The sequence below is a fragment of the Branchiostoma lanceolatum genome, chromosome 4 (genome assembly GCF_035083965.1).
Source record: "Branchiostoma lanceolatum isolate klBraLanc5 chromosome 4, klBraLanc5.hap2, whole genome shotgun sequence".
Taxonomy (NCBI): Eukaryota; Metazoa; Chordata; class Leptocardii; order Amphioxiformes; family Branchiostomatidae; genus Branchiostoma; species Branchiostoma lanceolatum.
The window spans coordinates 18,891,837-18,906,928 of record NC_089725.1 but is presented as its reverse complement, the minus strand read 5'-3'; the positions used below and the strand labels follow the sequence as shown (position 1 = coordinate 18,906,928).

At 39.9% G+C, this 15,092-nt stretch overlaps 1 protein-coding gene across 2 annotated transcripts in view; it reads left to right on the top strand.

The window, feature by feature from the left end:
• LOC136433120 (lysosomal-trafficking regulator-like) overlaps positions 1-15,092 on the top strand; it is a 61,214-nt gene continuing 46,122 nt past the window's right edge. Inside the window, exons 1-3 of one of the 2 annotated variants that reach the window (XM_066424947.1) lie at positions 1-837; positions 2,172-2,272; positions 6,385-6,541. In XM_066424947.1, the coding sequence (XP_066281044.1) occupies positions 751-837; positions 2,172-2,272; positions 6,385-6,541 (345 nt within the window). In that variant the 5' untranslated portion in view covers positions 1-750. The remainder of the gene's footprint in view (positions 838-2,171; positions 2,273-6,384; positions 6,542-15,092) is intronic. The other variant, XM_066424949.1, reaches the window with a different exon arrangement.

Genomic DNA, 15,092 nt, shown 5'->3' with positions numbered 1-15,092 from the left:
AAATTATGCAAATTAGGAATCTATTTGCATAATTGGTATCTGCTAATGTTCCACCTTCCATAAACCACATATGGTACATGTATTTGAGTCCTATAATGGAAAACGTTGCAAATATGAATTGTCCTCATTAATTAGGCAAATTTGTGTCCCGATTTGCATGATTTCAGTCCTGGGTTGAAGCAAGGTTGATTCTATGAAATTTGATAAAACTTTGGGTGAAGCAAAGATCAAAGCCTAGCCACAAACAACAATCCATTTTACTTATCATGGTTCCAATAACGTTACTGGAATGACGGTCAAAAATTGGGCTGAGCCTCCTCTGTTGGAACAAAAACTTTTTATAATGTCGACTGTCAAAAGATCTCCAAACTTCTCAGAGTTGTCTAGTTCAACCCAGGTGCAAACAATTAACATAAAGGTGAAAGGTCATACAGTCACGAGGAAAATTACCAAAATGGCTGCCGCTGTTTTGTTGTCGTCTATTGCCACAGGAAATTCACCTGTTTCTAATGCCTGTTTTGTTGGTAGACCAATGTTCACTCTCCAGTAGCAAGCAGGGAGGGGTCTTATGTTTTCCTGATGTTTGGTGTCGAGATTGCGGGCGTGTTTTTCACCTCAAGGCCACAGACGTTGGGTTTCGAGGACTCGTTTGAAGAACGCCCCCCCCTCCCAGCTATTGTCGTGAGAGAAGTTTCCCTGGTGATCCTGACAAATTCTAGGCAATTACAGGACTAGTTTGACGTTTTCATTATGGATCAGCAGAGAGTAGACCCGGCTGTTTTGGAGGCCTGGCAGGCCTTCAGGGCTGAGCAAGGTGGTGCACATGCGTCATGCCAGGTGGGTCTATAAACCAAGGAGGTTTTTATATGGAAACATTTATAATTTAAAATTATGTTCCTGAAGGTTCACGTTACTCATTCCACAATTGTTTCCTTTTAACTGTTATACTCTATGTACTTGCAGAGCAGCATGAGCTTTCTCATAGCTTTCTCACATTTGTACTTGTATTGTAAAACAGCATTAAAAAGGAATTTGAAAAAAGTTTGACAAAATTTTGGTTCCTTTTGTCCATTTTGCTGCATATGTGCTGCATGCTGGCATCAACGTGGATTGCATATGAATTATGATTCCTCCAGTGTCACTGAATATTTCCTATTTTAAGGCTTGACCTTAGTACATGTACTAGTAGCAATAATTGCTAGAATAGCTTCCACATGTGATGGAATGAAATGAAAGATACTTCTTTTGATTCATAGTTTAGGACATGTAAGATTTGCAAATGTATCCAATTCCTAAGGCAATTTTGAACTTTCTAATAGCAAGAAGGTTCAACATCCTTGCTGGAAGGATTGAGAAACCAACAATTACATTTTCAATCATCTAATCCAAGAATAACAATTTGAAATTGAAAGTGACTTCAGATTGTCATCTTCACAGTCAAGTGATCTTCATGATAATGACTGTCAGAAGCATTTAACTTGATTGATTTGTTATTCTAATTGGATAGCTGTTGATTTGTTGACCTCAAGCATTGTGTGACCATTCATGATTCAGCCTGTGACCATTTCAGCCTTTGTTCTCCCTTGTCTTTTGTGACTTTATATTGTTTCTGAAGGTGTTTGATTGTTGTGCTATGTGATATTAACATTATGTTTCAAAGCCATTTCAATTGGCATAAAATGTATTGTAGTTGAACAGTATGTAGTGTCACCTGGTTTGGAAGTTTGTATGCAAAGTTTACATATTGTAACGTTACAGTACAGTCATTGTCACTTTTAAAAACGATTGCATGTAATCAGACAATTTTGCTTGCCTTGAACAAGGAGGGTTAACCTCCTTGCCTTGAAGTTGAATTATCTAAAGTTAAAAACTATATAATGCCCATCTTGACTCTCCCTGTCCTATACACACTCTTCAAACCTGTAACCAGACCCTGCTATACTGGCCTGCATGAGGATAGGCTGATTTGTGACCACTGGGTCATGTCCTTACTGCAGTCTGTTTGTTTGTCACATCCCGGTGCAGGAGGGCATGAGTCCTCTCCGCAAACAATACCTCAGGCAATGGAAAATACACTGGATAAAGTGTAAACATTACAGGCAGATGCACAGAGAGATGAATCTTACTTCATGTTTCTGATTCCCTTAATGTATCTCGGAATATTTTTCCAGGACTCTGAAAAGAAGAAAAAGCTGGAGAAGTTCTTGAAGCTTCTTCTTGTCCAGGCTGAGAAACAGGAGTTGTACTTTCTAAACGACCAGGAGCAGTCTTGGTAAGTGTCTCAGCATGTTCTTGAAATGACCCTGATATATCATGTATATACTATTAGCAAAACTTTACTTTGCTTTAAGTTCTTGACTGCAGAAGTTTGTCTAGAAAGTTTCTCTGAAGTATACATTCTACAGATTTACTACCAAGTGCATTAAGGTGGTGCCTGTAACTTAAAGTTAAAAAGCTGAAAAATACTGTCTGTCCAGAAGTTTTTTTCACTTTCTTCTGTCTGCTCAACTTCACCACTACAAAGGTCTCTTTTCATGTAATGACCATTCCATGGCAAAATGAGATAGTTGTTACATCTTAAAAGCTGCCAGTCCCGACTTAATTAGGGATACAGAAATATGCCTTGTGTGCTGGACCCGGTTATAACCGGGATAGGGTATTCCCCAGAACAAAACAGCTTTGCGTGCATGTAGCGCGCGAAGCCGGGAAGTTAGGGGAGTTAGCGCCGCCGGGTGTTTCGCGGGTTTCGTGAGGGAGGTCAGGGGTCGAACATTTTTGATTTTTACTTGGCTAAAAAACCTGACAGCTTAAGGGTTAAGCATCTATTGTTGGTAACAGTTGCCTTCTGTAATAATTTATTGATGTGGAGCATCTTCTAACATTTTCAAATATCCAATAGAGCTCTTTGCTATCTGACTTTGCAGTTTAAAAATCTTGTTTTTTGTTGTTCAATTTCCTGGATGAAAAGCAAACTCCAAGAAGTTAGAGGTATTTCATAGTGAAAGCAAAGAGAATGTTGATAGACAAATTGCTGCAAGAGATTCTTTTCCAGGACGTTTAAGGGTATGTCAGGCCTGTATTTGCCTGACCAAGGAATGACATGGCGTATGTTTTGATGTCTCCGTACAAAGTACTACCAGCCCATCAATCATGGCTGCTGACAGCGTGTTTTCCGGATATTCGCACAAGTCTCACAGGAAGTGCGGGAGATGGGACGGTACTGTCACCATTGATCTATATTTGCACCTGTCATTATCAAGGCATTACCGTGCAATCAGGCAGATAGATCAGCAGATCCTAGTTTGCTGTAGACTGGCATCGTTTGGATGTGAAACAGATTTGTGTGAATCAATCCAAGTTTGTGTACAATCATTTCCTCATCACGAGGGGATGACAAACTTCCTGGAGCAACAAGGTATGACTATGATGAAGGAAACTGTATGGCATTCAAACTTGGAGGAGGTACAGCTATGCCATTTAATCCTATCTTGCAATAGTAAGCAGATTCCAATAATTGGCTCTTGATCCAAATAAAGTTTAATCACATTTTCCTTAAGCCAAGGCTGACCCTGAGAAAAATGCAGTATAAAATTCATTCAAACACTTTTTGATAAATCAACAATTATTATGCATGTATGCATGCATGCATGTATGTATATAAATGTCTGCATGCATATGATATATCAACGTTTTGCATATACAGGTTAAACTGGGCTGAATCAATGTGCTGTTTTGGTAAGATGATGTTGTGAAAGTATACATTAACTTACACAGGTGTCCAACAATTCCCCAAACTGCTGCTAGTGGCAAATGCCCCCTACTGAAACTAATGTAAATTGCAAGGCCTTGAATCAGTTCTTGTTTGAGAAAATGGTATTCAGCATGTAGTGTGGATAGTGTTAAGCCTCTTCCTGCTCAGTACCTTAAAAATCTTTTCACCTGAAGACTGCCTGAAGCTTGAGGTTGTTACAGGTTTTGGTAGGAAAAGGTTTGACATGCCAATCATGAACCATGTAATCCTGGTACGCTTACAGAAGCATTGCTGAGATACGTTGTACAGTTCAGTGCATGCTGATACTAATGCCCTTCTCAACAGGATGTGCTCTAATTATAACCCTCCCTGTTACAGTAGGCTTTGGGGAAAATTGCTTGAGGAAATAAATGGAGGGGGATGTTATGAACAACATTTTGTTATGTTATCAGAAACAGGTACTTCTGAGAAATCTTCACATAAAAAGACACTTACTGTCTTAAGTAGTGTCGTCTTGTTCTATAGACCTAGACTTTCAGCAGACTTTCTTCAACTTCTAAAGTTTCTTAAAAGATGTTGCAATTTTTAGTTGTTTTGGTCATGTCTGTTTCAGTGAAATCCTGAATCAATGAATATGGCAGACTTTAGACTAAAGGGAACCAAAAAGTCAGGTTTCTTTAGAAGTTTAGATGATCAATTTACAAGTCAGTTGGATAGAATTTCTTAAAATGTTTCCAGATCAGTATTTTCCGGGTCCTAAGAGGATGCACGCAGAAGTACTGGGTCAGTACTGGCTGGTCAGTCGATGACTACCTGTCAACCAACCTTTTTTTGTGACGACCAACCAATATGTGTTTCAGTACCAGACTATGTAACAATGAGGAATTTTTGGTATCACTTCTATGGAACAAAATCGTACAAGAACATCAAAATGTCTTTCCAGGAAAGACATTTTGATGTTCTTGTACGATTTTGTTCCATAGAAGTGATACCAATGCAGTTAATCTAACACATATGATAAGTTTAAAACTTGTGTGGTTACAAACTTCTCCCTTTTGTTCAACCTTGTTTCCAATGCAAATTAGGTATTACTGCCTTAACTGGAAAAAGGGTAATTTATTGCTTTGTTACTTTTCATTCAATGTCTTTGTAACAGCAATGTTGCATCCATGTTAATTATTTGATGTCACGTAAACATAGCCTGACTTTTTCAACTTTTGCTGAAGTGATTGGCATAAGCCTCACACAAAGTATTTTTCTGTTGGACTGTACTGTGTATATTCTGTTTAAGTCCAAAATGTTTTGTGAATGGGAGAGTTTCAGTCATGCCATGGTGTCAGAGATCAAGGATGTCAGGAATTCAGAGTCAGGAAGTTTCTCCTGAATAGGCAAAGTTGTCTTTCCCTGCAACAGTTATTGTAGGGCGGCCAGAGTAAATGGTGACAAGGCTCGGACCATTCTGCTCTGGCTGTGCTTGGCACTGACCCACCCTACACCTTTCCAAACTGTTGTCCACTCAGGTTTTGCCAAAGTTAAAAGAATCCTTTATCAGCGGGGATGTTCTAAAATGGGAAAAATGTCCCATGGAGCAGGAAATCTCTTTAAGCATACGCAAAATTGTAGAACACATCCAGGCCATGGTTATATCACCATCGATGGATTAATCAGTAATTGACTGGCAGTCCTAAGTGCTATATATAACCCCGTAGATAGATCCTTTCCCTGAAAATAAACTTCAGTTGCATGAAGGAGGACGACCAACTTGCTCTTGAGGCAAACGTCTGCATGCGTCTTTGGTATGGCCATTGAAGGTAATCTACAGTCAGTTGTATGCTAATTGGTCAATGCATGCTTCCTTCTCAACTTTCCTTCCTGATTTGCCCATTACTGTACAAATATTGACCGGGCAGTAGTGTCCAGAAACTAACCTTTGAAGCTAGATAAAGTACAAAAGTCTCATGACTTAATTAATATTTACCACAATGAACAAACTGTAGACCCTTTCTGGTCAACCTGCCTCCTGGAGTCTTAGGGTCGCCATGACCTGTACATGTCCCTTACTTCCTTGTAGAATAGGTAGGTTTTGTTGAAGCTCAAGTTGTTGGGTACAACAGTTGAAATGTTCAACGTATGGCAATAACTACATGTTGTTTGTGAATACAAGCCTATACAACTTGTTTACAAGGCTCAGTTTAGAGACTAGAGAGCATAATACTTTAGTCAAGTCAATGTAGTGCACCTGTAGTTTCCAAACAGAGACCAAAGTTCACAATGAATGTTTCACCCCCAAATCAATTTTTCTTTTCAAAAACATTGGTAGTATGTAAGGCTGCAAAAAACAATTAATTTATCAATATGGAATGCACTGTCAATTTTGAGAGACTAATTTTGAATTAGATATAGATTTAATTTAGAATGCTACAACATCACAACGAAACAAAGGACAATGTTGATTTTGGACCTCTTGGTACAGTTATCTAAATGTCTTCTTATTTTTTCAGGCCTTCCTGTACCTCAGATTTGAGGAGGTGTTGGTAAAGTAAAAGTAAAGTGAAGGACAAGTCCAACGTTTGTTCTCCTACTGATCTATTTCAGAACAGCAGTTGTCTTATGTAGTCATGTTGATTTTGTAGGGACTCCGGTACGGTGTGTAACGTCCTTGCCCAGGAGTTCCTGAGTGACGTCCATGAGTGCTGCAATGCGGAGGATGGGGAGAAGACGCTGGTGTCCTACCTGCTGTCGGGAAACGGCTGTCTGCTGGTCCAGGCACTGAACATCCTCCCACTACAGGTTAGACCTGGGTACAGGTGTACCATCTTATCTCTTTGTAACTTCTTCTTTTCCTCACTCATTCACTCACTCACTCAGTTTTTCCTTAGTATTAGTATTTTGTTCCATCACACTGACTCACTCATGCAGTCACTCACTCATTCACTCACTCATAATCATATACTCATCATGCTTCTATCTGGCCTTCAACTCCCTAGCTCACTTTCTCTAACTCGCTCACTCACTGTGTCTCTCTGATGCTCCAATGTTTTTCTCTCCTTCTATAACTTGGCCCATGCCAGTTTGGCCAGAGATTCACACATAACTTAGTAAGAATCTGCCATGTGATTCTGCCAAGTCCAGTTTGTTTGGTTGGCCTGCAAAGGTAAAGGGGATGTGTAAAAGCAATGGGATGTTGTCATTGGGCTGTGGTGATTTAAGTTTGTTTGGACTTCATTTCACAGTAGGAGGGGAAAGGAGGGGAAAGTTTGGGTCTGAAAGAAATGCCATGCCAGACAGAGCACATGTTCGCAACGTGATGAGTTCTCAGTGCGAAAACAACCAACATAAAACCACTGTAAATATTTCTTGATTTACAGTACAGTATATGGAGTTTAGCCTGCCTCAGCATCTATCATCAATCTGTAATGCCTACATGTATGTATGAATGGTTATGTATATAGCTAAGTGTTTTGGGCTGTCTAAAATATGGTATGAGGGGGGGGGGCACAAGGTGGGAGGTTGAATCGTCATGTACACACTACTGTTAATGAATTACAAATGTAAAGTTATAAGGGTTACAGTCCAGGGGACATTGAAATCAGTTGGTATTATGATTGAACCGTACCTTTACCAGGTTAAGCCACCACTGTTAAGAGCACATGTAGATGTATGTCCCATTACGAGATGGCTCAAACCTATCAGTTCCAAATGCACTTTCTTACAGAACAGGACAGGTTTCTTACACCACGTGGCAGTTAACCTGGTATGGGATTCCTAGATTGAAGGATAGACGTGTGATCAATACTGAAAATACTGAGAGAATAGCTATTATGGCTGATTTATAGCAGACAGACTAGTCTTACATGTAGCCTATATACGTGTAGGTGAAGGTTATCATTACTTGGCACTAGACAGGATGCCCGGCTGCCCTTCATTCTAACTGTTCTCTGTTCCATTCCAAAGCTGACAGAGACATCGCCTATATAGGTTGGAACAAGTTGGTACAGGGCATTTACAGAAGGCAACAAAAATCTTGCACAGACTTGTTCTTGGCAGTGTTGGTAACGTTCCTCCCATTCCCAGATCTACACTAGTTCCACTTGGCGTGTTGATCCATGTGCCGAGCCAAGTTCAGTGCCTGTTTGCTCTACGGTGGAGAGTTTACGGTGACAGGTAGCCATAGACAACCAAGTGGACTGTTTACCAGTCTCCATGGCGTTGCAGGAGGAGTGATGCTGTTCTCCTTTTCACCCTCATGGCATGAAGCTCAAGAAGGTTCAGGTACCGCTGTGGGAGTGACTGCTGAGAGGTTGTTGGTTCAGGGAATGGGTGAGCCATCATCTTATCCGAGAAAGTGTCACTGTGGAATTGTAGTTAGTGAAGTTAGTTTGTTCTTGCTGGTCGATTTCTTCTTTAAAGGTCCTCAAGCCTCCTTAAGGGCACAATTCATAGCCACAAGGAGGTGATCTTAGGTAGTGTAGTCTTGTCCTCTGCATCCCCAAGGTGGCACGTTTAGAGATAGAAAACATGTGATGAAAAGATGGGAACAGTTTTTTTGAAGACCAAGTTAAAGTCTGTATTAGAACATTGTAATTGTGGTAATAATTGTTTAAGTGCAAGCTAGTAGATTATAAGAGCTGAATCATTAATGGTTTAGTAATGGAGTACTGGCTGTTGTTTCCTTCACCACTGCTAAGTGTGGAGGCATTTGGTGTTAAGGAATGCGCCAAAGGAACAGTTTTCACCAATAGGTTAATAGACAGATTAGGCTTCTGTTATCTAAATGGGTGGAAGGAGAAGCATTGTTTGAATGGTCAAGGGTGCACAAGCTTTTCAGCATGAGCCACTTGAGGGAACAAAACGTTATCAAACTTTTTTTCTGATCAGATGTGCTAAACATCTTTAAGTTGCCAACTCTTGTAACATTATGCCATTTTTTGTATCCAGGTCCAAGTGTGCCCTACATGTATGTTGATAGCTTCCCAATGCTACCAGTAGACAGAGAAATCAGTCCACTTGACCTTGAACCTCTCCCTGGTTTCACATCAAGCTCTTCCAAGACTGGGAGGCACCATGGGGGATGGAGTGGCCCTTCCAAGCTGGTTGTTGTGCTGGTTGAGTGCTAATTGCCGGGTTTGGTTACAAATCGTGAGCGTCCCTGTGGAGTGGTTTGACATCTGAGTATGTGGGAAAAAGGACGGTGGCTGTGTCTTAATCCTTAATGGTGAAAGAAGTGGAGTGTCTTCTTGGGAGGTTGGTAAAAACAAGAAAGTCAAACAACTTAAGCTGAAGTGATCTAGTCTTCTGTCTCTCCTTCTGTACTACAGAGCCATCACAGCCAGGTCTATGACAATACCATGATCATGGTAATATCATCATAATAGTAATTCTGTTTACCTGTCAAAAGTCACTTTGCAAGATTCTGTTTCGTCCAATTTTCTAGTTCTTTTCATTTTGTTTTGTTTGGTCTTTTATGGATTTCTTGTTTTCTTTTGTCTTAATCTCCTGCTCTCTTTCATCCTTATTATTTTCTTCTTCTTGCAAAGGTTAATGAGGAACACTTTGACTTCCTCTCTGATTTTTCAAGAATGAGTATTACTCAGTTCAGTTATTGCAAGAACAGATTTTTCAAACATAGGCCTAGGAATATTCCAGGATCTTGAGGGTTGTACAAGAGGTGTATTTTCTTGTGGACAGACCAAGAGCCAGTGGAGAGCAAGTTTTTAGTATTATGACTTCTGTAGGTCAAGGTCTGATATCCTAGTATGTGATCTATGATTTTCCTTATTGAAGGAACGTCACTGGTTTGTTCTTTGTTGTTTGTTCATTGCTTGTTTTTGCTTGTGGTCTGTTCACTGTTATTTGTCTTGTCACTGAGTCATTGTGTTTTGTAGCGTCGGCTCCCTTTGATTTGCTTGATACTGCTTTTAACACAGAGGGAACAAGAGTTCCACGACCTCATATCTCCATGAACAATTCTATTCATGCAAATGACTTACACATTTGCATAATATATGCTTGGTCATAAACACCTTTATCTAACTTACATGTTGCAATATTGACAGTCCTATAATTTTCCAATTAGATGAATTATCGTGTTTTGCATTAATTATGCAAATTAGGAACTTCATTTGCATAATTGGTATCTGTTGATGTTCCACTTTCCATAAACTACATATGTTACATGTATTTGAGTCTGATAATGGAAAACACTGTAAATATGGATTTTGCTCATTAGGTATGCAAATTAAGTCACAATTAGCATAATTTGCACTTCATTATGTATATCTCTGTCTAAGCTACCTGCTTACTAAGTATCATATTGACAGTCCTATAATTTTCCAATTAGATGAGATATGGTGTTTTGCATTGATTATGCAAATTAGGAATTTATTTGCATAATTGGTATCTGTTGATGACCCACTTTCCATAAACTACATACGCTACATGTATTTGAGTCTGATAATGGAAAACACTGCAAATATAGATTTTCCTCATTAGCTATGCAAATTAAGTCCCAATTAGCATAATTTGCACTTCATTGTGTATATCTCTATCTAAGTTACCTGCATACTAAATATCATGGAAATCCGTTGTTCCTTTGTTCAGTTATTCTCCTTAGAAGATTTTCACAAAAACGCCCCTGTAGTTTCAGAGGAAGCTGCTAGGGGGCCCAAACCTACACCACTTCTTTATTACATCACAAGCTATCTGCCACCCAAAAATCAAGACCATAGCACGCCCAGGTCAAAAGATACAAAAATTGCAGTTCTGCTGCAGTACCAAGGTCACATACCAGGGGGCCCAAAATCGACCTTAAATTTCGGCTTTACAACACCCGCCCACATCCCAAATATCATTGTAATCCATCAAGAGGTTCTTGAGTTATGCTGACTGGAGTGGTGCGGAAACACAAACATACACACATACACACATACACACACACACACAGACAGACACACCCAAAACAATATCTCCATTTTTCATGGAGATAACAATCTTAGGTGTAATGTATAGAGTGGCTGCATATTGTTTATGGTGGACAGCCATGCCTAACCACATGGCAAACATTCAAATATGTGATTTCTTCAATTGGTAGCAATTAACAGACAAACAAAAATGTCATCATAAATGACCAGTGAATCAAAGGCACACCTGTTTGAGTACATATAATGAATCCACCTGTAGGGTGTGTTATACAAGCATGTCCTATCACATGTGTATCACCTGTCCTGCTTTTGACTTCCTTCCAAATTTTCCTAAGTAGCCCCTTGTGCCTTGTACAAACCTGCCATAGTAACTCATTGTCTGCTACTAAAACCTCATTTGCAATGCCACAGTCACTATGCCCACAACCTCCATGCCCTGATTTGGTTCAAGGTTTCAGGTGTTTGATTAACCATGTGGTGTAGTCCTCTGGGTACTGAGGATATGGACACTGTGCTACAGCAAGCCTAGAACTCAAAGTTCCCAGGCTTTATAGTAACCTTTTACCACACTCAATGTTTTTGCAACAGACAAGTTTGTTTTTGACGTTGTGAAATCAAAGTGTAGTCGGAAACGTTGGCGACAGACCTTCAAAGTAAAGATATTGGGAAAAATTGCAAATTGAAGTGTCGGCTTGTAAACCTTTGTCTAGACATGTAACATGAGGCCAATTGCCAATAGGAAAATCGTTTGATGGTCCAAATGACCAATGGGTCTCCAGAGCAACTAAGTTGGAAGTGTAAGTGTCCATGGCAATCTTAATGTGTTGTTCGAGAAGGCAGACATTTGTCAATTCCACAACTTGAACAAGATCTTTGGGACTCCATTGGCCACCCATCACAGCCAAACAGAAGACTGCTTGGGGTTGTTTTACCGCATTAGCCTAGAATGCCTGCTTTGGTGTTGCTGAATGCCTCTATGTGGCAAAAGCCTTGTTCTTGCTTTGTATGTAAACATTCTTCCTACCCTGTTACTGGAGGCACTTGTAACAGTAATGAGACAAACGTGTCCAAGACGATTTACTTTTCCTTTGAAGTATCAGTCTCTTTGCTACCCTTTGAAGCTTAAGTAACAAGCTACAAAGTATGGAAAAATTGCTTTGGGTTTCCCTTGATTCTACCAATGCCATGACATTTTTTCACTCCATGATACTGTTTCAAGATCATATCAGCAGCAGAAAGTATGCAATTACAATCACAGACAAGGTGTAATGTGCAAACTGACAAAGGCTTTGAAGTGATAAGATCATGTCAGGAAAACTGTTCCCCTCCAAGATGTTTCTTCCAGAGTTCAGACAGATGCAGGTCATATATGAGCAGAAGGGTCAAGTTCAAGTGAGAAAAGGAAACGTTCTGTCTGCCTTGTGGACAGTTGGAGCAGACAGGGTGACCCCAGCAAGGGCAGACTTACATGAAAGCAGAGTCTGTTTACCCACGCCAAAAATCGCTGTCAACAAGGCACAGAGCCTGTCACAGAGGGGCCATTCAGACTTGCAGGGGGGCGCTGGGGTTGTGCATGAGAAAGTATAGTAAGTGCTAAAGATCGCTTTACTCTAATGGGTGGTACCTGAGAGCGGGAGTGATGGGTGCATGCCCCGCCCCTCTGCAGTTATGTGCAGGGCTGTGCAGCGATCATGTGGTGATTCTTGTGGTCTTTAAAAATGGCAGACAACATCTGATCACAACAGGTGGCAGGAAGAGGGTTCTGTGCATTGAAATACTAGTAGTAGCTATACCCAAAGCTATGTTTTATACTGTACAAAGCCCTACCTGTTGGGTCATGTGAGTTTAGCAGACTGGAAAATATTGACCCTGATTGGGAAATACTGTATTGACCCTTTTAGACCAGGTCATGACATATTTCAACCTTTGAAGTACATGTACTAACTTCAGTGAAAAATTAATGAAATGTGAAATCAGGTGACCGGCATTATTTTGTGATGACTTAGCTGGTCTAAACTTTTAACTATGGCAAGCATTGTGATTCACTAAATGATTCTTTTCTTCTGAAAGAGTCAATTATAAAGCTTTTGATTACTTGAAAATTTAGAAAAGAGCTAAATATAGTCAAACATGTCAGTGTGGACATAATGTATCTTTTTTTAGTCTGTTCTAAAGAACAATCAAACAATTTATCAGTTGATTTTAAGTTCAAAGTGAACCGTTAGTCTAAAATCAATAGAAGTTCATATAGCCTTTGTACTAAGAGATGCTAGTGTTTTGCAATACTATCTTGGAACTGTTGATGTGTTATATACCGCAATGACACAATCTCTAAAAATGTCTCCTATTATTAATGTCAAATATATGTCGAACATTGTGATATTCAAATTTGTACATTTAGCTACATATACGATGTGTATATACAGGTAGTCACAAATGAGACCATTGTTCTAGCCTCCTGCCTGGTCATGTTCCTGATTGCATGGCAGGGTCACCATATAAGAACTAATATTTGCCTGAGTGCAGGGGACACGTGGACAGGTAATATTTGTGCCTGAGTACAGAGGCACATGGACATGGACTTTAGTACCTGCTGACCTCACAGCGTCCTGCAAACAAGACCTTTAATCCAACAGGGACGAGGCGAGGCTTGGAACAGGCACAGGTCTCTGCTATTTCCTGCTTTGTCAAAGGTACTTTTCTCATAATCCCTCATCAGTCAATGGGGTTTTGTAGTATAATGGTAAGGTTAGTTTTTGCCATAAGGTAATGGTGATATTTGCTTTAATGCAGATTATAGCTCAAATGTAGCTTTGATAGTTGTGCTATTCCTTTGATGTTATGTTATGTAATCAATTGGGTGGTAGTGAATGAACCTATAGCAAGTTTCAACCAAAGATATTAAAGTTGCAACATTATGTATGAGTTTTTTTTTTTCATTTTGGAAGCGTTTACTGTCAGTTGTAAGAGCAACAAGTGGGAAGGGTTGGCTCGGAGCCAGTTGACTGTACATTATGACAAAGGTTGGAGGAACTGTTGATTTTATAGCAGTCACAAAGACTAACTTTTTTTCTGAAAATGAAACATTTAACATTTGCGGGTTCACCATGTTCATGTATAATTAAGTGTAACATTCTATTTCCCCAGTTGTAAGTCACAAGGCTAGCTTTAAACTCTGAAGACAAATAAAAGAGAGGGAACAGGTACACGTTATGTCCACAGGCAAATAGACAACAGACACTGGCCGCCTTTGGAAAGGGATGTTATCCTCTGGACTTTAGAAAACAACTTATAGACTCATAAGCCAAGCGTGGCCAAATTGTTGATGATACTGAAATAGAGTGAAAAGACAGCAAATTTCCTATATTTTTCTTGAAACCAAATGATAATTGGCCTCTGATACGTGCAGGGAACTAAATTCAAAGGTTCACCACTGTTACTTTGCTAACAGACACATGTGCTACATGATCAATGAATTATTGTTTGGGAACAGTCAGCTACTGTACAAGAAAAGCAAATGATCAGCTGTGCTGTCAGGTCCTGACATGTAGATGTTTCTAGTTTAGATGTGGCTACTGGCATAATAATGTACTACCTGTCAATATCACATGGCTGAGCAGTTCTGCATACATCAAATGTGAACAGGTACATGTTGAGTGAGGGCAAACTTCCTGTAGTTTTCTTTGCATAGAAAGTACCACCTTTATTACTGTATATTGCAACTTACAGCACTCTACATGACATGTACTACAGTCTCAACTGTAGGCCTCATCAACAGAATTTATTGTCTCAGGCATTCCAAAATGAAGGGGAAAGGGAAAATAGCAGGCATCTTAGCTTAACAAATTTGACTGTCATAGACAAGTATTATACTATGTACAGAATTACATGGTTGTGTACTTTGACTATTTGTAATATAGTACTTCAGTTGCACACATAAGGTTCATTGCAGTGGTATGGCATATCACAAAATACTAAGTAGTGGCTGCACATACAACTATGTGTGGGGCAGAATTTGTAACAACATTGTTTGCATGCCTGTTCCAATCCTGAGATTAAGAATTCTGTTAAACAAGTACATTTGTTGCAACAACCCAACTTCATTTCTTTGTACATAGACCCCTCATTGTGGCCAGGGTGGCAGGTTGAAGCTGGTAGAATAACAGGATTGGATGAGCCATGTGGGGACATGGCAATGTATTTGTACTGGCCAACCACCGTTAGGTTCTTGTACAGTCCGGAGTCTGTCTTGCATTCAGCAGAGCATGATGTGCATCAAAGCACGAGGATCATCATGTGCCGAAGGAGATGGGACAAGGTTGGTCACGTTGAAGTCCACGTGAGGTGGCGAGGATGTGCTGTTTGTACTGCCCTGACTTTGGCAGTGTTGTACACCGGAGGGGTTGATCCTGCTGCATACT